General features: G+C 43.8%; 1 protein-coding gene across 1 annotated transcript; it reads right to left on the bottom strand.

Moving 5' to 3' along the window:
• Positions 1 to 7,133: 7,133 nt before the first annotated feature.
• LOC125403116 (popy Class I histocompatibility antigen, A-1 alpha chain-like) lies at positions 7,134 to 18,747 on the bottom strand. The gene is made up of 7 exons (XM_087898617.1): positions 18,578 to 18,747; positions 18,095 to 18,364; positions 17,561 to 17,836; positions 16,739 to 17,014; positions 16,501 to 16,611; positions 15,539 to 15,673; positions 7,134 to 8,705 (listed from the first exon to the last, which is right to left on the bottom strand). Exons 1-5 carry the CDS (start codon positions 18,684 to 18,686, stop codon positions 16,502 to 16,504), a joined length of 1,041 nt encoding a protein of 346 aa, XP_087754743.1. The 5' UTR covers positions 18,687 to 18,747; the 3' UTR covers positions 7,134 to 8,705; positions 15,539 to 15,673; position 16,501.
• Positions 18,748 to 27,207: the final 8,460 nt, after the last annotated feature.

Below are 27,207 nucleotides of genomic sequence, written 5' to 3'. Positions count from 1 at the left end.
TGTCAATAGCAAAGGCTTGAAAAAAGAGTTTTCTATTACCTGGCAACAAGCTAAGGAGATTGTAAAGAAATGCCCTACTTGCTCTTTTTATAACCAAACACCATTGCCTGCAGGGACTAATCCAAAGGGTATTAAAAGGAATGAAATTTGGCAGATGGATGTGTTTCACTTTCTAGAATTTGGCAAATTAAAATATGTACATCACACCATTGACACTTATTCAGGCTTTCAGTGGGCAACTGCTTTAAGCTCAGAAAAAGCTGACTCAGTAATCACAGATTTATTAGAAGTTATGGCCATTATGGGTATACCTGCACAAATAAAAACATAATGGTCCAGCTTATGTATCTAGGAAAATGAAACGATTTTTTGCTTATTATAATATTAAGCATGTTACAGGTATACCATACAATCCTACAGGTCAAGCCGTTATAGAAAGATCAAATCGTACTATAAAGGATATGCTAAACAAACAGAAAGGGACGAAAGATACCCCCAGAAATAGATTGCATAATGCTTTATTAACCTTGAATTTTCTTAATGCTAATGAGAAAGGAACAACAGCAGCAGAGAGGCATTGGATAATGGAAAAAACTTCTGAACTAAACCAACCTGTTTATTTCAAAGACGTGCTGACCTCTCAATGGAGGCCAGGAGATGTGCTACGTTGGGGAAGGGGTTTTGCTCTTGTTTCCACAGGAGAAGAAAAATTGTGGATACCATCAAAATTAATAAAGGTTCGATTTGAAGAGGAGAAACCTCTTGGAAAGGAGAAATGACAGCTTATCCACAATGATGATATTCATACAATTGGTAAGAAAAACATATAGAATGGGGGCAGGGTTCTGTTCTTATCTCCACAGGAAAACACTGATTTTTGAAAAGTTCAAGGGACCCTGGATATCTGAATACTGACAGATGGAAAATAATGGCCCAATAAGGACTATCAAGAAAACTGAATAGGTTCTGTAAGTAAAATGTACTAAATCATATTTCTAAATTTATAGAGCTGGTTTTAAAGTTGGACTCTGGCTCAGTCCCTCTCTAATTCCAAGCCTGTTGTTAAAAGAAAAACCCAGAGTTTCTGGAGTTTTTGTCTCATGTCAAGAGCCATGATATGGGACAGAAAGGAATATGAGTTTAGAAAACATCTTTACTTTTCTTCATATCTATCATACCTTTCATTAAATATATCTATCATGTCTTTTATTGAATATATGTATGTCTGTATATGTCTATATGATTGATATATGATTATATATTATTATAATCATATATGATATTAATATATGATTAATATATATGATTAATGTTTAAGTTTTCCACAATGAACAATAAGTTTTTCCTGCAGTGACATTTGAAGTTTCCAGGAAGAAGATGGGGCCCCATAACAACAACTCCACCTGGTTGAGATGACGTCATGATACTGATAGCGCTACTACAAGACCTGTTTTGGATACCAGATGCACAAGACGGTTCCAACGTGGTTAGCTGAAATGATGCACATCTTGTACAGCATTCTCCACAAAATACTCAGAGACTATTTGCAATTTTAAAAGACATTGATCTTGAAATTTAACCATCATTTTGCTTTCACAGGATCCCCCAGAAAGAACGTCGCCCCCATGACAGCTGGAAGTAATTCTAGAGAACGACGTCCCCTCTCCCAGTAAAGTTTGTCTTTGGGTTTAGGGACATCATTTAGGGGTTGGTTATAATTAGTATAGGGTTGAGGGTTGGGGAGGAATTTTATAAGCCCAGGAATCCTTAAAAAAAAAAAGAGGGATAATTGGATTATGGGATAATAGCTTTGTACTTGTGAGTTATTGTTTTTAAACAAATATATTGGTATTGATTCTTATATATTGATACAAAGTTAAATTATGTTGACTATTTTATGCATGCATGCTTCTACCTCTGTTTAAAACATTTTTATGTATTGACATATATATATTGTATTGATATATGTATATTTTACCATATTGCATTGTACACTTCTACCTCTGATTAAGATACTTATATATTGTTTATGTATTTACCATATTGCAATGTATACTTGCACATTGTTTATATTTGGAGGTCATATTGTCCCCATTTATTGCACAGTTGTTTACTATTTCAGTCTTTAAGTTAGATAGATATTGAGAATAATATAGATCAATAGTCATCTAAGTTTGTCATTTATAATTAGACTAATCAGGTTCTTTAGATACAGAGACATTATATTCAGTATAGATAGATAATCTTCAACCTCTTCAAAGAGCTGTAGAAAATGGCCTTTAATCTAACTCAGAGTTCTGTGGTAGGGAGACACAGTCGCTCCTGGCAACACTGATCTATTCCCGAGAGAATGTTGAGCACCAAAGACACTCCACCTGGAGCCTTTCTTCTTGGCAGAACTGGCCTTTGGGTAAAGAAATGCCCATACCTCAACTACTGACAGAGTACAGAGTATCCGTAAATGGATAAAACAGGACCGTCATATCCTGCCAAGACAGGATAAGATAGTTTTGAAAAGTTCCTTGCCTTTGAAAATGGTATGTCAGTTACGTTAGGCCTTAGCCAAAGTTGGTTGCTTCAACGCTGCAAACGTGATTTTGGGTGTTTGCCCAGGTAGCCAGTTGTCTCTGTGATTTGTTACATGTTCTGGAAGTTTGATTGCACTTCCTAATTACTCAGGTAACATTATTTCCCTTCTCAGATCTTTGATGGGATTGAAGATTATATAAACGTAGTTACTTTCTTTTCATGACGTGGCCAAGTTATTTCTTATACAAGACTTAAGCTAGTTAGAATAGGATATTTGTATTTATTGTATATAATTGTGTAGGTTTGTACTTACTGTATATAATTTCGTAGTAGGCTTAGATCTCTCTTACTTAAACAAAAGGGGGAGGTGTTGTGGGAGTAACTTCCGCTGCCTCAACCAATAGTCGCTGAAATACGAGCCCACAGTGCAGCGGGGAGCGACTTCCGCTCCGTCAGCCAATAGCTACTGAAATACCAGCCCACTGGGGCGTGGTATATTTCTCTTTTAAAAAGAGAAGCAGATCTGGATCAGGCTCTCTTGGTTCCGGCTCTTGGTTCCGGTCTCTCTCTGTCTCTGTATGTTTGTGTGTTTCGATCTCCAGCCCCTTGCCCAGTTCACAAGCTGTATGGTGGTGCATAGAGCGCAGATAGGCGTCGTGTGCTGTGAAAAAAACAATTCCATTCACAGGTTTTTGCCGAAGAAACACATGGCTACACATAAATCAAGAGTGTGAAGTTAGCCTTAGCTATACATTTCTAGATGTGCTGGTGTATCCCTTTAATTTCAGCACTCAGACGGCAGAGGTAGGGAGATGGCTGTGCATTTGAGGCAAGTCTGGTCCACAGAGTGAGTGCAAGGCCAGGCAGGTGTACAAAGTGAGATCCTGCCGAGAGAGAGAGAGAGAGACAGAGACAGAGACAGAGAGAGAGAGAGACAGACAGACAGACAGAAATAGAGGAGAGAGAAAGAATACATAAAATTTATTTGTAAAGCTATTTTAATAAATAAAACCTTTTACAATGTCTCAATGACTGGCATAGACACAGATATCAAGGACCTGTGAAAATAATGAAGCACCAGATGAATAATTATTCCACAGGAACCTCCTCCTACTTGTTATTTACAATCTGGACAAAACATTTCCAGTTGTCCAGGCAAGGGGCTTGGAGGAAAAAAGATTTTCTTCTTAATAACATAAACATCAATCAGAGATAAAACCAGGGAGAACCAACTAATTAAGCAATGCCTACCTCTTTTTAGAACTCAGATCAAATACAGAGGTCAAGATAATTTTTTAAATGCATACATATGTGTGGGGATGTTCACTTGTTAGGTACCCTAAAGCCCACAAGATAGTTCTGGGTCCCCTCAAGCTGGAGTTATAGGTGGTTATGAACTAACTCATTTCTAGTCCTCTGGAAGAATAGCAAGCGCCCTTGATCACTGAGCTGTCCCCGCAGCTCCAATGGTTTGGTTTGGTTTAGATGAGACAGTTTCGTGGCATCCAGGATGACCTCAAGTTCACTATGTAACAGTCATCTTCTGAGTGTTAGGATCATAGGCATTGACACCACAGCAGGTCGGTGCTGTCTGGGGATCAAATCCAGGGCTTTCTGCAAGTTGGGCATGGCCTATGCCAACTGAGCTACCTGCCACCCTTACCCCTTCACACACTTTAAACCAGTATGTTTGGATTCTGTAACACAATTCAGTCTATAGTTAATAATATGAATTAAATATCTGTCTTTTGGGGCTAAGCCTGATTCCTTAGTAAGTACCTGACAGCTTTTAAAATTTGTTTTTATTTTATGTGTAGGGATATTTCGCCTGCCTGTGCTCTACATTCATGTAGTGCTTTTGAAGGCCAGAAGGTGGCAGTAGATACCACAGAAAGGAGTTATTTACAGCCTTGAAGATGAGTAAAGTAAAAAAGACCACTTATTAGACACTGGTACAAAGATTTACTGATTTACTTAAAGCTCTGTATGCATTATTCATTTCTTTCCTCCCTCCCTCCCTCCCTCCTTTCCTCTTTCTTTCTTTCTTTCTCTCTCTCTCTCTTTCTTCAGATAGTAGCAGGAGGCGTTTCTGTCCCTGTCCCACAGCATCATGAGGAGTTTGGCCACTGCGGTCTCTGTGGTTTTGTCACCATAGCTGTCAGCATCAAAGCTTGGTGTCTGGCAGTGCCAATACCTGAGTCCTGGCTTTAAACCACAATAAGCCAACTAGAGAGACAAATACAGAAAAGCAGAGAAAGGAGATGTATTGTGTGGCCACATTGATATCCAGTGTCAACTAAGGCTCCAGACCACTGTACCTCAGACATACGCAGAAACTCGTTCTGTGTTTAGAACCTTGGGTGGCGATCCATCCCAGCTTCCATCCAGAGGGCCATCGGAGGGATCCTTCATCTGACGATGGATGGCGATACAGATGGAGACTCACATTGGAGCACCGGACTGAGCCCCCCATGGTCCAAATGAGGGGCAGAAAAAGGAAGAACATGAAAAAAACTCAGGACCGCGAGGGGTGCGATCACCCACTGATACAAGGGGACTGATCTAATGAGAGTTCACCAAGGCCAGTTGGACTGGGACTGAACGAGCACGTGATCCAACCAGATTTTCTGAATGTGGCCGGATCTCTGAATGTGGCTGGTCCGGAGCCTTTCTGAAAAGCCACTGACAATGACACTGGGACTTGTTTCCTCTGCATATGCTGGATTTTTGGGATCCAGTCTGTTCGGATACTCACCTTCAGGGACCTGGAGGGAGGGGGGAGGAACTTGAACTTCCCACAGGGCTGGAAGCCCTGACTGCTCTTAGGGATGAAGAGGGAGGAGGAGGGGGAGGGGGGAGTGGGAGGGTGTTGGGAGGAGGGGCGGAAATGAAAACTTTCATAATTTAATAAACCTTTTTAAAAAAAAGTGTTACTGTCCATACATACAAATTATGTTGCTCCTTTGAAAGTACCAAAACCAATATACTCACATGCTGAATCAATTCAAGTGTTCACTAAATAAAATTACACATTAAGAAAGTAAAATAACTAAGAAATAAAATAAAAGTTTTTATATCAAAAAAAAAGAACCTTGAGTGGCAATGATTTAATATGGTTGTCAACCTCTTCTGGTCTGATAGCCACGATGTCACTTTCTGTGTTTCTTTCATTTCTGTTGTGGATTATTCTCCTCAGCACCACCTGTGAGTTTAATGTTGCTCTTTTCCAGATGTCCCCACTTTCACTAGAGACCAGGTGTTTCTCCTGCAATCAGTTTCCCATGAGTCCTGTGAAGGCTCCTGCTCACAGGCGTCTCCATGACAGCAACAAGTGAGCTCTCACACAGTCTCACCTCCTGGCTTCCAGTGATTCCTGAGTTGAATCTTCTATTCTTTCTTCACTATTTTGAGGGGAACCAGGTTGTAGGAATTGCAGAGAATGACTTGATGATCTCTTACCTTGGCTAAAATCTTGTTGGAATCCATGTTCTCTGATAATCCAGTTTCTCCCTGCCCTTGGCTCTATCAAGGTTAGCAAAGGTTCAAAGCCAAATGCATTGATTTTGGAGAAGTTAAGCCCCACACTGCTCTTATTGAAAACCTGAGCTCCATCGCCAACACCTGAGCCAGACAGCTCCCAAGCATCTGTAACTCAGACTACAGATGGTCTGATGTCTAATTCTGGCTTCAGAGATACCACCCCCACAAGCACATACCCATACACAGACACATTTGTACACATAACTCTGTAAATTTTATTTTATGTGCATCTGCAGGGAGACATCCCTAACAGTGGACAGGTCCCAGCAGAGGACGTAAGGAGTGGGCGAGGGAAGGAGCCGGACCATGATGGTCGGGAGAATCTTGCAGCCTGACTGAGTGGCAGCCAAAGTGTTTCTTCATTCATACAGAAGTTAGTTAGCAGGGACACATTCACACTGTTCCAAAATATTAATTATATCATCTTTGGTTTTGGATGTGTGTTTCATTTCCTCTTGCTCATCTTTTAGACATCAATAAAAATCTATGACAGAATAGAGTTATCATTCTCAATCATTTTCCCTCAAGTTTTGACATCATTGATAAACAGAGTTATGGTTTTTACTCACTAACCCCATAACCCAATTTTTAAGAATCTAGAGACATATGACAACTTGTTCCCAGGCTGGTTGCATTTGTGCCTGTGTTCAAAAATGAAAACAGATATTTAAAAAGAGCAGATGCTGAGTTTAATTTCATTTGGTTGAAAATGCAGTCCCCAAGTGAGGGAATATCTTTCCTGAAGGGTTAGAGTATAGCTCAGGAGGGCTAACTGTGGGAGAGGAGGGAAGGAGGGCAGCTCTATAAGGAAATTCAGATCCTGAGCTGTAGGAAGCTAAGGATACCAGGCCAAAAGGAGCCAATCTGGAGTCTGCCTGGAGCTCTCGAAGGTCCCATCTGTGCCTCGCCAATAAGGAGCAACCAAGATTGAAAGACTCAACTGACCCTACTACCAGAACTGTGCTGCTCATACTGAAAGACCCCCGATATTGGAAGATTCTCACTCAAGCCTCAGGATAACGCGACCATCCCCCCCCCCCCCAGTAACTCACGAGAGACTGTCCTTGCTGCAAACACACGAGGTTTAATGATAAGACGACAAGACAGGAACCAGTGCACTGGGGCCGAGACTCATAACCCACGCAGGGGAAGAGTTCGACCCCGAATGACCTGGAGAAGTAGTTTTTATAGGAAGAAACCACACAGCCCAGTAATCCGAAAGGGGAGCAGGGAGGGTGTCACAGAAAATTCCGAAAATTCCAGTGATGATTACAAGGGGGCAACTCCCTGCCTCTCAAGATCATTCTCAAGGTCATAATCAGCTAGTTCCTATTCTAAAAATACCAATGATAATTACTAGGGGGTGATAATTACTAGGGGGAATCTCCCTGTTTCTCAAGATTACAATCTACCTTTATCTTCAGCTAGTTCCTGAAACTGGCTAATCCTAGATTTCTGATTCTTCTCTTCCTGCTAGATTTTTGGCTCTATTTTCCTGCTAGGGGGATCTGGATTTATCCAGGTCTTTCACCACCCTGCCCTAAACACAGGCATGTAGTCCTGTGACTTGCTCCATGCCACAGCCCCAAACTCTGCCACCAAGATAAGATCATAACTATGTGATGGCTCTGTAGACACAGGTGAGGCAGGGGAGGCCACATCGATATAGGATTCAAAAACAGTGTATTAGGAAGGACACTTGGGGCTTAAATTTGAGAGAAGGGAAGTGGGAGTCATTACACTCCCTAGCAGGGCAATGTCATGTGCTTGTAAGATCCCCACAGGTGTCCAGAGTATTGTGCTCTCTGCCGGGGTTTAGGGGTCTGTGGAGGGATTAGCCTGGTTTCATGAGAAATGCCCATTCTAATTTCCTTGCCTCCCCCAGGCTCCTGTGAGATAAGAGCACCAGGAAACCCAGTCTTACAGCAGGTGGCCTGAGCTGTCTGGGAAAAAAACAGTGAGGCCATAGGAATCCCAGATCAGGAACTAGAGCTTGACACTTCAGTGAAAGACATAGCTCCTCATTCTCCTTTCTTTCCTTAATTCTGACAGACAGATCAGCATCTAGGCGAAGACTCAAAAGCGTGTTGTCAACAAGACAATTACGGGTATCACGGTAGGCTGCTTGTCCCCAAACGCTGCTTCCTGGATACCGCAGTCCAGAGTTGGATCTGCAGTGAGGAAGCTGGGCACTGGAAATTCCCCTCCCACTAGTTAATCTTTCCATGACACTTCAAGTCTCTGCCACTCCAAAAGGGAATTCCTACAGGAGCCAGTCAGCTTCACGCTAAAGAGAGTGGAAAAGTAAACAGGAACCACCCTGTCCTCAACCTCCACCAATCATTTAGGGGAAAGATTCATCTAGATATGGGTGTACTGATGGACTTGGTCAATAATATTCTAATTTTGAAAATAAAATTTAATAGCAAGATGTACTCAATGGACATAATTCTCCTATGAACATGGATGCAGCAAACTATAAAGAATTCAACGACATATTAATTTCCAGAATATAAGTAACAACCTTGTGAAGTATCAAAGATGAAAATTCCCAGTGATCCCAGTGTGGTGGTCCATGGATTTTTCTCAGTACTCTTGTAACAAAGGCAGGTGGATATCTGTGACCTCCTGGGCAACTTCAAAAAAAAAAAAAAAGTAAAAGGTGAAATGGTTTGAAGAGGTTAATCCCCTCTACCCATGGCTGGAGAAATGACTAGCTGTGTGGAGGACCACAGTTGGAGTCCCAGAAGTCGGGGGGCTCACAGGCTCGCTTCCCTTCTACTCCAGTGTTGCTAGCAGCCTCCCCTGCCCTCCATAGAGAATGGTTCTCCCGACATTCACACTCACATAGACAAACACTCATACAAGTAAACAAAGCATGAAAATAAATCTTAAAGTGTTTCCTCTGTACCTTCCTGTGGAGATACCTTCCCTACGCTGAACATAATACTAAAATGATAGAAAGGAGAAACGGAATCTAAGAAATGTCTAGTGAGAAAGATGAGGATGAGGACGGGCAGTCGTGCAAGCATCTATTATTTTTGCCATATAATTGTATCTTGGAAAATAATTGTTCCTTTTTGTAAACATTTTGCTTACTTTCACTTTATCATTAATATTCAGTCAAGCAAATGTTTTAAAATTCTTATGTAGTTGTAGTTTGGCAGTGTGGGAGGTGGGAAGCAGCGGACATGCTGTGGGGAGCTTGGGCTGGACAGGACGTCTCACAGGCATACAGAAGAAGATCTCCATCAAATCCGCAATCAACCTTTTCTTTTCTAGGCTCCACTTTGAGGAAGTCTGTTTCTCAAATTTACTCCTCAGCAAATGTTTTAGAATTTGCCAGGCACCTAGCTCTCTTCCAGTTCCTGGGATCCAGTGTGAAAAGCAGGCAAAATCAGTACCCTTGGAATGGGAAAAAGCCTTGGTTATTAAACGTGCTTCTTGCTCTTGCGGTGGACCTGAGTTCATCTGAAAAACTCCTTAAGAACTGCTGTTCTTACAGTTCTCTGGGATCTGATGTCATCCCTTAGATTCCACAGATGCTGCCACTTTTTGGCATGTACAACACACACAAATAAAGTAAGAACAAAAAATCATGAAAATAGTGTACTTCCTGCAAATAAAAATTTAGGGTATTTGTGAAGTTATCTTATGTGCCCTAAGTTAAATTGGATTACTCCCTTTTTCTGTTGCTGTGACAAATCTTTTTTAAAAAAAATGAAAACAGTACGTTCTCTGAAAATAAAATGTTAGGGTAGCCGTGAAGTTGTCTTAAATGCCCTAAGTTAACTTGTATTGGTTCCTTTCTTCCGTTGCTGTGACAAATCTCCATGATCAAAACCAAGTGAGGAGGAAAGAGCTTTTTTCATTTACAAACCCAGGTCACACTCCATCACTGAGGAAGCTAGTGCAGGAACTAAGACAGGAACCTGAAAGCAGGAACTGAAGCAAAATCCATGGAAAGGCTGCTTTAGGCTTTGAATGAAAAGCAGAAATAAAAAAGAAGGCCATGCCTACTCCCAGGTATGGTGGAGGAGAAAGTTTACTGTAGATATAAGGAAAACAGGGAAATCTAGAAGAGTCCATTGAGGATACGACCAGACTGAGCCAGACCAAGAGGCCAGGCATACAAAGGGCAGATGACAGAGACCAGGAGACCAAAATCTTGCATTATAAAAGGAAGGGCAGCTGGGGGAAGGGCATCAGGGGAGGGAAGCACAGTCTAATTCCTAGACTGGAGAAGTTTAAAGTAGGGGAAGGGATATGAAAGGCGGGAGGACCCTGTAACAACCAGGAACTGAGGGATGCAGGGAGAACCTGGTGTCCAATGGACACCTCACCCTTAGCCCTAATTTGAGAATTTGGAACCTAATATCCCCGCCTTTCTGCTGTTAACAAATAAATGATAAAAGGGCTGTGAAATCTTTTCTATGACTACTTCCTTTGATATTGCAGTATCATTTTGGGGAGGGGGGTTGGGCAGGAAAGCGGAAATGCAGGCCACCACTTGAATGCATATTCTGAAGAAACACCTGGAGCTGTTGAGTTGCTGCGGGGTCTGCAGTTGATGTGAAATCTGCTGGGACAGATCGACCAAGGAAAGAAGGTAAAGCTAAGGAGTTTAGTTTAGTTTTTTATCCTGGGTGTACATCTGAAACTTCTAGACCCACGGTCTTGGTAGTTTGGGGAGTTTCAAGACCAGGGAAAGAGGGAGAGATTCTATCCTCAAGAATAGACAGTAGGTAGGGAAGACCGCTACTGGTTGACAGGCATACTTATTTGGGGTCCCTTTGACTTGTGAGAGGTGGATTCAAGTCAACTCCCTGACTCTTACAAGAATTTCTTTTAACTTTATAAAAAGAGATGGATGTTTTAGATATTTTAGCACTACACATGTTTATAATCTGCACTGAAATCCACATTGTAGAAAGGCGGGAGACTCAGGCCTGTGAGTCATAGAAAAGCCTGGGAACTCAAAATGATTCTGTTAAAGACATTAACACTCTTCGATTAGACAGGGATATTTGTTTCAGAAGCACTTTCAAGTATTCTCGCAGAAGACAACCAAAAGAAATTTAAAATCTCCAAAGTTAAGACCCTGACTGTTTGATGCTTAATGTCACAATAGCACAGACGGGGCAGAAATCTAAAATATTTCTCATTTTAAGTGCTTGAAATCACTTTCTTACACCTTTACAAATTACATTTACACACCTGGAAACACCTTCTTAGATCTTTATAGCTTGTATAAGCTTTAAACATTTTCTTTCTAACCATTGGACACAGATGGCTGGCTAATGAGAGCAGTCATTGCAAACCAAATACCTTTAAATAAAAGAATGGTAAAAACAGAAGTTCATTGAAATCTGTTTGGTGAGTTTATCTCCTTTCAGAGCCTGGTAGCGAGGTAAGCTGTCTTCCTTGGCTGGGGAGCTATTAGATTCCTAGTGAGCCCTGAGCTCTGAGTCCTGATCTGTACATATGCAGAGAAGGCAGCTGCAGCCTTGCAGGAGAGGTTAGTATGGTTGCTGCTGTTAAAGCTACAGTTAACCCGTCAATATCACCAGAGGTCTGAGAATTGTAAGATACAGCTGAAAGTGTACTCCAAATGGCCTATATAGCGATTAAAGTTACACAGACTAACACATTACTTAGATGGGTTAGCCTAGGTTCCCATGGTCTCGGTAGCTTTGTTGGAGATAGTGGTGGTTTTCCAGCTGTTTAATATATATAAGACAGCCTTTAATCTTCCGTTGTCATAAAGAACAACAACAAAGGCCTTTGGCTGTAAGGCCCAGGTCTGAGAGATTTTTCCCGTTAAGCAGCTTGGGGAAACTGACCTTACTTTGAACGGGCAAAGTAGGGCTACCAACCCAGAAATGTCCAGTTTCTAGAGCCTTGGCAACAGGAGCGGCAGGGTCAGTTTATCCCAGTGCATAGAGTTACCACAATTCAGGTGGCGTCATTGTGCCCCATCTGTCTATTTTGGATATCTTAAGGGTTTCTGCTAGGAGGGGGCAGTTCTGTCTATTATGGGATATCTTTTTGTTAACAATTTTAAATACAATGTTCAGCACATCTCTGAAGAGTTTGAGGATACCCAGTTTTAGCTAAATCTTAAAAACACATCTGGGAAGCTAAAGAAAGCTTGTCAGTCAATGGACTGTTTACAAGTCAACCGTTTATATGAGGACAGGATTTAACAACTTTATCACTGTTCTACTTGAACCTTAAAACTTAGGTTGAAGATTTAATTGTAGATCATTTAGCATCATAATAAGCCATAAATGTAGTCCACAGGGAGCCTGGGAACTTTTCTGATCCCTTTATACTATACCATTATAGAATGTCATAGTTTCTTTGTATGACTCAGTTTATCCAAACAGCTAAACCTTAACAAAGTGAGAAAGGACAAAGAAGCTAGACAAATTTATCTTAGAACCCGGGTGGACCATAGGAATTTCTAAACCTTATTTGTCAAATATATCTCATTACCTAAACTATTTAGAATACCGATGTTGAACAGATAGCAAAGATGTTAGTTAAGTAAATCTCTAAGTCAGCTTTTGTTAATCTGACTAGATTTATAATCTTGAAATTTTATCACCATACAAAAATTCATATCAGTGCAAGCGATCTTGGAGACCTGTTGTTGTTCCTTTCGTCTACAAAGAGATACAAAAATAAACAGAGAGCTCCTTAGGACTAAGACATTTTATAATTGCTGCTTTATGCCACGTGATCATCTTAAGAAGGAAAAGTCACACGGCATGCACCCTTTAACCTCAGCAGAGAGGACTGCCAATGTCATGTGGTTGCTTCCATCTTGAGGGAGGCAGGTACACATTTGCTGATGTTTAAAGCATGTTTTCCTAGTAGATCTATTTTTTAAAACGGGTTGAATTCAAGCTACACACACAGTGTATTCTAAATAGAGTTGAATCACATACATTCTATGCTGTAGCAGATTAAAAATAGCTATGTTTAGGTTTTATAAGCCGTTTGTTATGTGTTTTAAGCCAAATTTTCTTACAGATTTTATAGATTTTTTTTTTCAAACGGTGCTACTCGGTGAAGCCTTGGCTGCCTGTTGACCAGACTGACCTCAAACACACAGAGATCCACCTGCCTCTGCCTCCTGATTGTTGGGATTAAAGGCATTCACCGCCACTGTCCAACCCTATTATACAGATTTTAAACCATACTCAGTAAACTTACAAACCCCAAGATAGCGTGTATAGCATAGCCTTTGAGTTTGTGGGGATCATAGTGTAAAGAAATCATAGAGATACAAAGAAATCAAAGAGATCAGGAGAAGTCATAGAGATAAAAGATTTTGAAGCGTGGAAAGTAGAACCTTGGAGACGAGACTTTTGGAAGTGTGGAGCAGAGCAAGTTTAGATACAAGAGATTTGGCAATCACTTGTGTGTGCAGTGGCAGTTACAATGTGTGAGAATTGAGAAATCCAGTGTGGTGGTTTGAAAGAAAATGCCCCCCAAATGGAGCGGCACCATTAAGAGTTATAGCCTTGCTGGAGTAGGTGTGGGCTTGTTGGAGAAGTGTGTCACACTGGGGGTTGTCTTCGAGTTCTATACTCAAGCTACCACAATGTCACAGACTACTCTTATTGTCTCCTATTCAAGTAGTAGCCAGCACCATGTCCGCCTGCATGCCACCATTGTAATGCTTAAAAAGCAGCAGGAGAGAGAAAGATGCCATGCAACAGAGTTCACATGGAGGGGTTTATTATGGGAAAGGAAACATAAAAAGAGGGGAAGATGCTACGGACCGGCTCAGGGGAGCCACTCAGACCGTGAGGGAACAGGACGAAGGCTCAGGAGATTTCAGGATACGGCGGAGGAATGACAGGCAGACACCCTCAGTGTATTTTGAAAATGCTGCTGCGATTTTACTTTTTGGTGCGAGGCTTTTATATTTTTACAAACAAAGAACTTGGCAAAGGCATACATCATCAGATCATAAAAAAAGCATAAAACAGTTTACAAAAAGAATCTTTGAAAATGCTTTGACTTGGGCACGAGGACTTTCGCCCAGTCTGTACCAGGCAGCTGGCTGGGCTAAGTGACCTTGTGTTCAGAATATCTTGGGGTATGAGAGGAGAAGGCCACTATCTTCCTGGGAAAACTTTCTGCTAGGAAATTTTAAAGACATGATCTCAAACTTGTCTGAAACTGGTCTCATACCATAAATCTCAACTTTCTTCCCTCCCCGACTCTCAGGGTCAGATGCTGTAATTAGCCTAGGTTTATTCTGGCCATAATGAAGGCTGCATAGGCCTCCTGCACGTAATTCTCAGGCAAACATCTAGTGTTGCTGCAGCTGTTTTCCTGCAGAAGGCTTCTAAGGTTTCTCCTGATAAGAGCAACTCCTTTTGCTCCACATCATTAAGGAATTATTTTAATGATGACTTCCCTATTTCCAGAACTGGCTATTTCCTTAAAGGCTTTAATGAATAATGGAGCAGAACTCAAAAATGTCCTCAGCAGTCTTGTTTGTATCCGCAACTGCCTGGAATAGTCTGATCTGTTAGCAATATGCAAGGATCACAAAGAACACAAAGACAAAGAAAAGGACACACTTATGGCTTTCAAGGACAGCCAGGTCGAGTCAGTACAAATGGCGACTCAGGTGGCATTACACCACAACTGATTGCCAAGGGACAGCCTGGAACTCAGCTCCAAGAAGCACAGATCCCAATCCTCCAGCAACACCTGCCCGTCCAGTCAACATTTCTGCTACACTGGCGAGACAGCCATGGATGTATCAGGAAGGGAGAGAGAGAGAGAGAGAGAGAGAGAGAGAGAGAGAGAGAGAGCCTTGAGATAGGAGCAGCAAAAGAGAGAGATGGAGGGAGAGAAAGAGAGAGAGAGAAGGAGGAGACAGAGAGAGAGAGGAGACAGGCAGAAAAGGAGAGAGAAAGAGAGACAGAGACAGACAGAGACAGAGACAGCTCAGACCCTATACAGACCCTGCACGTACCTGATCACAAGTCTTGGTGGGACAGATATATTGAAAGAAAGGGATTAGGAGCTAGCAAGACGGCAGAGGTGGGAAGGGACTATGTGAAAGCCCAGGGTGAAGGAGCAGTAATTGTGCACACACAGGACCCACTTGTCCCACACAGCCCTCAACTCTCATGAGAGGCAATGGAGTTAGCACAGCACACACGATTCTGGAAGATTCTGAGACTTTATTTTCTCCAAGTTCTACTCACCTTCAGTACACTAATCAAATACCCACTGTGAAGGAAGTTGCACAACCATAAAAATACTTAGGTTCAAGAAAATGGAATTAAGTTGTAGCTCAGTGAAAACAAAATCTCAGTACAAGCTGGAGGTCTGCCAGCCCCCCCTCTGTGGGAACCGCGATGGTGACTGGGGAAGGGATGGTGATCGGTGTGTGGGTGGCACTGACTGCTGCTCAGGGCAGGGCTGTGCTCCTCACCTGGTTACACTGTGCTCACAGGAGACAGGCACAGTCACAGTCAGACGCGGAAAGAGAAGCCAGCAGTTCTTGAGGACACAGTGGGAAAAGAGAAAACAGACTAAATCCTACTAGGCTCAGTCCAGCTGTCCTAGCCTGTAGGAGAAAAGACCAAGGAAAAAACTGAGATCAGTGTCTTAAACAGTGATATTCTGAGCAGCTCATCACACATCCAAACAGCCCCAATCCCTAGAGTCCCCAGACTCCAGGGGTCTTTCCTCTGACCTCTCCCTGTCTCACACCAGGCCCTTGAGGGTGTCACTTTTTACATCTGTGATAGAAGGCTGGACATCCTAAAACTTTAGCTCCCAGTGGAAGGGGAAACAAGAGCAGATCGAAGCCTCTGGAGATGAAATAAACGAGGAGGTGTGGGCTGGCTGAGAACCTACAGGGACTCCTATCTATACCGCCACAGGTGTCTCAGGCATGAGCCCCCAGCATAAGGACTGGTAAGCCTGAACATAGCTGCCTTACCATTTATCCTGGGAATCATCCCTTTTATTAAAGTTCATGCTCGCATCAGGATCTAGAGGGCTTAGAGGAATCTCCTGGTCTCTGTCTCAGGGAAGTCTCCAGTACTGGGAACGCATATCCATGGGAACGCATATTCAGAGAAAGATGAGGGAACAAGATAAAAAATTGCCCTTGCGGAAGACTAACTGGACTCCTGTGTATTTGTGCTAAGTGGGGACCTTCTCATCTGACCTCTGAGAACGAGGCTCAGGTCTCTGCCTCCTCTGCCACTGCAGGGATGAATCTGCATTGTTTCCTTACGCTTCACGTCAGAGTCAATATCAGCATCAGCACAAGGCTGAAGGAGCAACTGTGTGGGCGAAACTTTGCTCTCACGCGGCAGGGGACACTCTCGGCTTGGACTAGATAAACCCACAGAGACGTGAACTCAGACCCTGCTTTTTTCTTACCTTAATTCCTCCTCTTCCACATCAGAAAAGTCACCACAGCTCCCATAAGCACAGCTCCAAGGACCAGGCCAGTAACAATTGGCAAGATGGGGATGGAGGGCTGAGGAGGCTCTGACAGAAGAATGGAAGGGACAGTGAGGCCTCCGACCTCCAGGTATCAACCATGACCCTGTTCCAGTTCTCCCCAAACCTCCCACACTCTGTGTGACTAGGCTCTGGGATCACTCCCAGTCCTTACCCCATCTCAGGGTCAGAGGCTCAGGCAGCCCCTCGTGCTGCACATGGCATGTGTATCTCTGCTCCTCCCCAGAAGGCACCACCACAGCTGCCCACTTCTGGAAAGTTCCATCCCCTGCAGGCCTGGTGTCCACCAGCTCTATATCTAGAGTCTGGTTGCTCCCATCCCTCTGCCAGGTCAGGGTGATCTCAGCAGGGTAGAAGTTCAGGGCCATGCACCTCAGGGTAATTTTTCTGTCAGTTCTGACTTTATGGGTTACAAGGATTTTGGGAGAGTCTGAGGGAAATAATAGAAAACTTCAGTCATTTTTCATTCTTCCCGGGGATCCATCGGTGCTTTGTGTTTCCTCGTTTTGAATGGAAGGGAGGGTTGGCTTGAAGGGGTTTTACAGACCCCACACACCAGTCTAAACTCAGGCTATGGAAAGTTTCAGAACCAGCTTGAACCAGCGCAGAGCAAGAGACTCTGGATCTCCTTCTAGGATTATGGACTTCTGGTTCCGACTGGATGGAGATGAAAGACCCAGAAACACTGGGAACAGACCTGCAAAGTCACTGTGGGTGGATAGCGAACCGGCCTGGCAGAGGTCATAATTCATAAGGCAGATGGAAGGGAACTGCTCTTAACTGATGGACTTAACTATCCTGAGTGAAGGCTGAGTCCTCTGGAGAATCCCTCTCTCTCGTGAAATCAGGAAACCCACTTGAGAGCTCTCTTCTCGCTTGCATGCCCGTTAGTATTCCAGCTGCTCCCTGCTGAGGGGAAATCCTCAGGGGACAGGAGCGCCAGTCTCAGAGCAGATGGGGCAGTATCTGTTCTTACCTGTTCTCAGCAAAATCTCCTTCCCGTAGTCCAGCTGTGCCAGGAGCAACTCGATGCATTCGTCCTTCAAGTAAGTCTTCACCACCTCTGCAAACCCTGCCTTTTCCCACTCCTGCCTGATCCTCTTAGCCGCCTTGCCGGCCGAGGTCCAGGTGCGCAGGTTCTTGTTCAGTGCGATGTAATCCTGGCCACTGAAGGTTAATTCGTGGAATCCGCGACTGAAGTACCCTCCGGGCAGTACAACGCAGCCATACCTCCTCTGGATCGTGTGATATCCTGGCCAAGCACTCTCTCTTAGCCACTCCCACAAGACCAGGCCCCTTTGTGGGGCCCTCCGGTGATGGGTCCGTCCCTCCCATGTGACCTTTCTAAATGGCCAGATTTGGACTTAAACTGCTCAGAAAGCCCTCTCGTGGATCTCTGGAGCCTAGTCTCTACAGGTTACATTTTCCGGGGGTAAACCTTGGACTTGGCGCACTGGGACAACCCCAAGGGGCGCTGGAAGGTTGGGATTTCTGATTCGGGTTCACCTACCAGACATGCTCTGGTTATAGATGTGGAGAGCTTTCTTCATTACTTCTTTGAAGAACTTTTTTTCTTGCAAGATGCTCCGAGTCTCCTCCTCCCAATACTCTGGCTTCTGCTGATCCACCCATGGTGCCCGGTGCTCCACCCTCTGAATCTCTGCCCTGCTGTTGAATCCCATGAATTGTGTGTCATTCACATAGCTGACAGAGACGAACTGGGATTCCATGAGGCCAGGCCAGGTCAGGAGGGTTTGGAAATGACTCAGCCGGTGTGAACCTAGGTGCAAGGGAGCCTTTAGATCTCTAGCCTCCACTTAGTCCATGCCTGTCCAAGGCCCAGGCCCTGAGGATAGGATGCAAAATGGGAAAGGGAACTGAAGTTTCTGGCTGGGCTAGGGAGGAGATAGGCTTCTCCGGACCTGCACTCCTAAGGGTAGAGTCCATTTGCTTCCCCAGGTTAGGTCCTTTCCCTTCAGATTCGCACACTCACCTTTGGTCAGAGCCAGGGTGATCAGAAGCAGCAGGAGGAGAGCCTGGGATGCACGGGTCCTCATCCTGTTTAAAGGGCAGAGACTGAGTCGCTGAGAAACTGTGTTCATCTGATGATCTTAAAACACAAGAGGCCGGTTGGCTTCTCTCAGAATTCCCAAGGGTAATGGCAGAGAGTGTTGGGATTGGGTCATGAGAAGATGAATTCATGTTAGAGGAACCTCTAGGGCCCTGCTTTCCTGGCTCGGAGCCAGCTCAGGGACCTGGTATCCTGGGAGCAGTGAGCTGCTTATGCTGGTCTTTGCCGATCTTTGTCCTCCTGGTCCTGGTCACAACATCCTTGTGAGACAAACTGAAGGGCTGTTGAGTCGGGAGTTCTCAAACACGGTGATGTCAGGACGTGTCTATACAGGCTCAGAAATGGATTGTCCCTCAAAGGCACTCATGCCTGTGTGGACTCTATCAATCCATGTTCACCAAGTTAGGAACTGAGAGTTTTGAGGCATTTGCTTCAGGGAACACTTTAATTACAAATGTCATATAACAGCAGTGCCTAGGAAAGTAATAACTGTTTTCCAAAATACAATGATGTGGTGAAAATAATAGATGCTCACATGTCTGCCTGTCCTTATCCACATCTTCCCAGTGGAGTTCCTTTGATTCTCCCTTTAACCTTTTAGTTTCGTGTGCAGTGTAGGAAATGCAGCTTCACAGAAATATACAGAAAGAATGTTTTAAGATTTTTTTCTTATTTTCTGTTCATGTGTTTGTTTGTGTGTCTATATCTGTGTGAAATTTTGGCGTGAGTCAGAAGAAGGTGCTGCAATCTTTGGAGTGGGTACTCAGGAGGTTGAGAGCAGCCAGACTTCAGACTTCCAGGACTCCAACTCTGGTCCTCGTCAAGAGAAGTAAGGGGTCTACACTGTGTACACAGGGTGGGGTGGTTTTGTTTTGTTTTTTTGTTTTTTTTTTTTTTTTGAGCCTGGCTTGGAACGCAAGACATCCACATGCCTCTGCCCCCTGAGTAATGAGATAGAAGCATGGGTCACCGCATAGTTTAGTTGGAGATTTCTACCTTAGATATTTCACTAGGTTGACATAGGTGCTACCTACATTCTGGAACTCAAAACATCACTGAATCCTTCATAGTTTTCTGCATCCATGTCATTGGAGAGTCTTGTTCATTGAGGGGATGTTGTGTTGATGGAATGTTACTTTCAAATGTAGAATACCGTTGACCAAGTTTAGAGGCATTTTGGTGCTCGTACATTTCAATAAATTTTATCAAACCTCAGTTGTAAGCATTGATAACAATTTTTCACACACAAAAATAAAATCATTGTAAGCATTCCGAAGTGGTTGAGTTTATGGTGAGGACGTCAAGTGTTCTCATACTGGTGATGGTCCACTGAGAGCCTAGAGTTTATCATTGCTGTGGTGGGCTGCAGAGGGGCTTAGAGGAGAAATAATTTATCACCTTTTATATTATAGTAGAAAGAGCATAGTTTTCTGAAGTATGTTGCAAAAATAACTACAGGGTGGACAAGAAGAAAAGCTCTATCCACTGTGTGTGTCAGGGGCTGCAGGGTCTCCACTTTGGACCAATAGTGTTCGGATAGGGCTTTTCTTTTGTGAGCTTTTCTAGCATGTCATTTTCTCCGTGTGGAGAGGAGAGGTCAAGATATGCAGGCATAGAGATCTGGTGGAGGTCATGGGCTAGGAGACCTGATGTGCCATGGTGCCGTGCTTGAAAATGACTCCTAGTCTTGCTTGCTGACTCGGGTCACTCTCAGTCCTTTATTTTGTGTTGTGTAGCCGGATCCTCAAGTCCATTCAATGATAGGATGTGCAGGGTTTTCTGCCTATGCTGCTCCTATTCTTCCTTCTCTACCCATTACACCCATGACTGCATCCTGAGAAACTCCACATCACTGTGTAATCCCACAAAGTACAGGTAGACGACTTAGCTGTAAGTGATGAGTCCATGCACGATGCACTTGGACTATACAAAAAAAAAATCCCTGGGTATATGGGAATAACATACTCCCAGGATTGGTCCAATATCAATCAAGTTCAAGTAACCAGTTCAGCTACCCTCCTGCATATCAAACAAGACCCCATTATCCTGGAAAGAATGGCCCAGCTTAGAGAGACAGGCATGCATACTGGTACCCTACAAGTCACCCCCTGGAATAAACCTCTTCTGTTTTGAAGAAATGTGGGACCTCTAATTCTCATGAATCCGATTCTTCCAGAACAGATGTACACTGTCTTGGACCTGAAAGATGGGTTCTTCAGCATCCCATTGGCAGAGGTGAGTCAACCCATCTTTGCTTTTAAATGGATGGGCCCAAAGGGAGTTTACGGAGGGCAGCATACCTGGACCAGTTTGCCACAGGATTTAAAGACATTAAATACAGACTTCTTGCCCTTCCATCAGAAGTTCCCAGGGAAAACAGATTATAAAAAGCCTCGGCAAGACTGCTACATGAGTTACAGACATTGACACACGGAATGTCGGCTAAGAAAGTCCAGCTTTGTACATCGGAGGTTACCTATCTTGGCTTCCAACTGAAGGGAGTCTCTAGGAGCCTGTCTCAGAGCTGGATTGCTGTCATCCTTCAGATGTCAACTTCAATGACTATGAGACAGGTTTCAGAGTTTCTAGGTGTGGCTGCCTGTGGATATCAGAGTTTTCAGAATAGCAAGACCTCTGTATATCAGTACAAGGTGGAGTGGGCATGGACAATAATCCCCTGCTGTGATAATTTGTACACTGTGTGAAGATGTGTCTCTGTGCTTCCTCACCTGACTAAGACACCTTCTGGTTGGTTTAATAAAGAGATGAACACAAGAGTCTGTGAATACATTATGGAGTGTGAACTGGAAACAATGCAGACGGTGAGATCCCAGTCCTCCTCCTGGACCCCCCAGCAGGTGCACTAGCTTGGAGAGGAGCAGGACTCAGGCTTGGACAAAGGGTGAAGCAGGGGGCTGGACAGGACAGTCCAGCAGGAAAAGCCAGGAGACTTTTGTTGGGTGACAATGGAACCTTCTTAGGTGCTACAGTTTCTCAGACCATTCCCCTCCAGACCTGGCACTCAACAGCTTTAGTCAGGTTTCCTGTCTCCCATAGCCAGAGGAGGACACAGCGCACAGTGGCCCTCAGTGGAGGGGTGAGTAGAGATTGACATGCACACATCCCTTTTCATATAAGCCTGACTACAGGGAGGCTGCCAGTCTTTCCTAGAATTCTCTGTGGGAGTGGCAGAGACTCTGGGGCCCTGTATCCAGGGCAGTATCTGGGGCAGTATCTGGGGACAATGGCTTACCCTGATCCCTGTCTTACTGGTCCTTTTCACAACATCATGTTTGTTGTGGGATATTTGTACACTGTGTGAAGCCGTGTTGTTGTGGTTGGTGAAATAAACAATAAAAGCTGTAACAAAAAATAATGCAAGCTGAATGGCCAATTGGTGGGCAGGAAAGTCAGGCAGGACTTTCAAGAAAAAGAAAGAATCTAAGGATGATTCTAGGCTCAGAGAGAGAGCACACACACCAATGAGACACAGAGGGAGTTAGACATACAGAATGATAGAAAGGTAAAAAGCCAAGAGGCAAAGCGTAGACTAATATAAATGAGTTAATTTAAGTTATAAAATCTAGTGTGGGACAAACCTAAAGCTAAAGTCTCATTTTCATAATTAATAAGAAGTCTCTATGTCTTTACTTAGGGCTGGCATGCCGTTCCGTCCCTGGTCTAGAGCTGCTGATGCTGATGTAAATGAGTTTCTGGGAAATTATCACGAGCCACTGTCCACATCATTCCCAGTGCAAGCGATTCTAATTTTTTGCCATTGATTCATTTAAATGGAAAAGGATTCCATGAAATGGAGGTTAATGCTACTCGTGAAGCTGTTTAAAGACTTTTTTTTAAAACTAAAGGTCGTCCACTAAGAGTCTCTTTACAAAATGCACACACTGGAACAGGGCATGGTGGTTGCATGCCTCTAATCCCAGCACTTCAAAAGAAGAGGCGTAAATATTAGGATATCAAGGCCATCCTAACCTACATGAGATCACGTCTCAATACAACAATAACCACAACAAAAATTCACATAGTAATTGTATACTTCCTACCTGTATAAATCACTTGCTAAATACCTGCCATCTCTTACAGACATAGATAAGTTGGCATAGTTTTCAGCTTCTCAGGGGGCTTGGAAGTTGATTGGCCCTAGAAGGTACTCACGCTTGTGTGGAGTATATCAGTCTATGCTCACCACGTTAGGAACAGGGATTTTGGAACACTTGCTTCATTGAGTGCACTAATGATAGAGCGCATGTAAGCAGAATGTTTGTAAAAAGGAACAGCTATTTTCCGAAATACAATGATATGGTGGAATAATAGATGTTTATTTACATGTCTGTCTGTCCTTATTCTGGTCTTTCTTACTAGTGGTCTTTTGGGTTCTGCTCTTTAACCTTTCAGCTTTATGTGCAGTGCAGGCCTTGCAGCTTCTCAGAAATACACAGGAAGAATACCTTTAGATTTATTTGTTATGTTTTGTATATATATGTATATGTGTGTATATGCATGTATATGTACATATATACATAGATATACATTTGTAGGCTGATGTGTTTGTGAATGTTGGGCTGCAGTTGTCAATTCAGGCCAGGAGAGGGCGGTAGAAACCATAGAGTAGGATGCACAGGCCTTTGTGGGCTCCCAGACGTTTAGGATTCTGACTTTGGTGATCTAAAGAGTGTAGCCACTCCAGTCAGAGGGAGGGGGGAGATTTTTAGTAGCATCCTCAGATGATTTTACTTTTGTTTCTTTGTGAGGAGCTCACCAGAAACTCACAGGTATCCCTGTGCCTCTACCCTCTGAGGGCTGAGATTGAAAACATGGGCCACCACACTAATTTAAATGTACATTTTTACCCTTGACAATTCACTAGGACGACACAGGGGCTACTGAGGGAAACCAAGTGTGACTCGGTTTCCATCTGGAGTCATTTCTGGCTTCAAGACATTATTTGAGTTCAAACTTGCCTGCTCTACTTTTTCCTGTAACCTTGAGGGCTGTGAGAGACTTCTGATTTAGCCTGTGAGACAAGAACACCCTATCTAACAGACGGTACTGCTGACGACAAAACCCAGGAACATCAAGATAGAAAGGAAGGCTGCTTCCGAGCAGCAAGCACCTGTTGGAGAGGAGGCTGCTCACTCAGGGACGGCAATGGTCTTGTGGTTAGATACGGACTGACATCTGTGCTGTGCTTTGTTCTGCTCTTGGATGTAAGCAAGCTCTGAAATAAAATCTGGGCTGTTTAGCTGCTTTGTCATGACCAGACAGACCTCCGGATTCTATCCTGTCTTCTGACTTTTCTTTGACCTTGAAGATCCCCTATCCAGAGACCCTAGCTGACCTTGCAGGAGCAGGCTCCTACAGGCTACCTACATTCAGTAATTTGAAATATCATTGAATCCTTAATAGTGTGCTACATTCACATTTATAGGAGAGTCTTGTTTGTTTGTTTGTTTGTTTGTTTTTGAAGACAAGATTTCTCTGTAGTTTTGGAGCTGGCCTGGAACTAGCTTTTGTAGACCAGGCTGGCCTCGAACTCACAGAGATTCGCCTGCCTCTGCCTCCTGAGTGCTGGGATTAAAGGTGTGCGCCACCACCACCTGGCTCATAGGAGAGTCTTGATGAGTGGATGTTGTGTTATTACACTTTAATTTTTAAAAGGAGAATATTAGCTGAGCGGTGATGGTGCATGTCTTTAATCCCAGCACTCGGGAGGCAGATTGATTTTTGTTGGGATACACCCAAGAACTGACCAGTGACTGCCTTCTAAGTTGGGTTAACTAGAGCAGCCCCAAATTCACTTCTTGGGCCCCATTTAAGGAGTAGTTTTACAGAAGAGAAACTGTGGAGCAATAAGAAAATACAAAACAAAACAAAAACCCTTAAAAATCATGTGATCACTCACCATGTGATTAGGAGGGGTCAGGGAGGGTCAGGGTATTCTGGAGCACGTCTTTAATCCCAGCTCTCGGGAGGCAGAGGCAGGCAGATCTCTGAGTTTGACACCAGCCTGGTCTATAGAGTGAGTTACAGGGCAGGCTCCAAAGCCTCCAAGAAACCCTGTCTCAGAGACGGGGGAGGGGGGGGCACCCCAGAACAACAACAACAACAGCAAAAAATAGGCAAAGCAAAACGACAAAAAAACAAAAACAAAAACAAATCAAGTTCATGGGTTGGGAAAGGTCAGGTTCCAGGGAAAAGAGCTACTCAGTGCTCACAGAAAATAGTAAATTGTTTTTAAAAATACAGCATACTGGCTCTTGCCTTTAAAATGAAGTCAGGCGGGTTCCTCATCAGCCTCTTCCAACACAATAATTCTTTGGAAAAATTCCTTCCACGGTGACACCACACAGCATGATAACTCTGCCTACTCTGGCACGCGTTAGCACCAAGTTGCTAGAAAACTGAGCTAAGTAACACATGCTTGACATGTGATAACCACTATTGATGAGCTCCTAAGGTCGTCTGCTCAGGTTCACACTCACATTTGTTCGGCTTTGTCTTTGCTCACTTTTAAACTTCAGCTATTGGGATAAACTAAGCCATCCTACCAGAAGCTGAAGTAATGGAGCATCTAAACCCCCCTCCCACCAAAAAAGCCCCTTTCTCAAGGCCAGGCATTTAGACAAGTCCTCAGTTCCTCAGGGGTTTGAAGAAAGTTCCTGCTTTCTAGAAAGAGAGACAAATTCTTAACTCTCGCAAGAGGAACTTGTGGCCCTTCTGTGGACTTGTGACTGGTGCCTAAAATCTCCTCAAGGTCAACTCTAGCTTCCTCAACTCCTGATCTCAAGCCACACCCCAGCTCACGCCATTTAACCTCGAGTTTTAAAGGTGTATTCTTTTCTCAATAAGCACGCTGGCAGCCGATCGGATTCACCCTCAGATCTTGTCCCTCTTCTGACTCCAACATCCTCTGTACTTGAGGGTCCTGCTTCACTATACCAGACAGAGGCCAGATGGTGAGAGATCGCTGTACCTCAGGTCCCCTGGCTCTTATTAATCTGCCACATCTGTGTCTGGAAAATTGGCTCATTTCATCCACACAGAGTGAATGGCATGTCAGGATACTTCTCAAAAAAAAAATGCCTAAATGAACAATATTTGTCTGAAGTTGGAACCCTGCTGCACCTGCCACACACAGTGGATAGAACTCACCTTTCTGCCCACCCTGTGTGTGTTTATTTTTCGCAACATGCTTAACAACTCTGTGCTGCTTCTGCTTAAATATAAAATGTGACTCAATTATTTCCCCTCTCAGTTCTCCTGCAGCGCACTCCAGCAATCATAACTCTAAGCTCTCAGGAGAACATTACCATTTTGAAGGCGTTTGAATCCCTCTCCATAAACTTTAACCACTTTAAAGGCTTACAGATTTCTCTGGTGAAATTTATGATAATATTAACAAGTGAGATTTGATAAAATTTATTTAAATGCATGAACACTGAAAGACTGTCGAACTTAGCCAATAATATTCTCCTTTTAATTTTTTTTATTTATTTATTTTGTTTTCAGACAGGGATTTAGCTGTCCTGGAACTAGAAGCCTATTGTGAGTACTTAGAACAGAACTCGAGTTCACTGCTACAACAACAAGCCACAGTAACCACTAATTTTAACTCTCCAATTCCAGGGAGACAGTTTTCGCCTACATCCCTTTGCTGGATCCCAGGACCTGGAACAAAGCCAGGCAGAGGGCGGATTCCCAGCTTTTACTGAGACGTAAATCTCAGGAATACACTCCCTAAAGGTGGAGTCTGGAGCAGGAAAGGCAGCTTGCTTGTTTAATGTAGTGGGAATCCCCTTTCTCTTGCATATATGAGGGACATCCTATTTACTCTAAGAAAAGAAACCTCACCCAGCAAGCCTCTCCACCCCTGAGACACAGCATCAAACCTCTGGGCAAGAGAGGAAATCTGAGACACAGACGACCTTGCAGTTTAGGGAGTCAGGATGGAGGGGGCATCTCAGCTACAGGAAGGCTTCATCCAGCATTTCTGCTGCTCCGCATCTCCCAGTCCTGCCCAAGCCACAGCTACGCAGCCCTGAGAGCTGCCCTATGCCACAGCCCCACAATTAGGGACCAAGGCATGGTGGCTGTGTGGAGACAGCTGTGGCAAGGTGATTCTACATCTCCATAGGACCCAAGAGGAGGACACAAGACAGGAGGGCTAGGTCCTGACCCAGAACTGTGGAATGGTGATTCTTGCATTCACACGGTAGATGATCTGTGTCTTTTGGAAGGTCTACTCTGCATTTGAGGAGGACTGTGCTATACCTAAGGATGGAGGTTGATGGAGGGTTCATACTGGTGTCACTGGGAGACACTGGGCAGATGTCTGGGCTGGGAATGACTAGAGAGTTGTCAGTGACGCATTATTGTTCTCAGTTCCTGCGCTTCTACTCTGGACCCTCTGAAGACACATTCTCCATGACCACTGACAAACCAGACAACTCCCATCCCAAGGTCTTTTTTCTCCTTCAGATCCTTGTGACCTAACCAGGAACCAAAGGCTTGGACCACTCAAGAAAACAATTTGA

Source organism: Myodes glareolus, chromosome 18 (genome assembly GCF_982192425.1).
Source record: "Myodes glareolus chromosome 18, mMyoGla1.1, whole genome shotgun sequence".
Taxonomy (NCBI): Eukaryota; Metazoa; Chordata; class Mammalia; order Rodentia; family Cricetidae; genus Myodes; species Myodes glareolus.
Note: the sequence above shows the minus strand (reverse complement) of the source record. Positions and strands in the feature narration are given on the sequence as shown.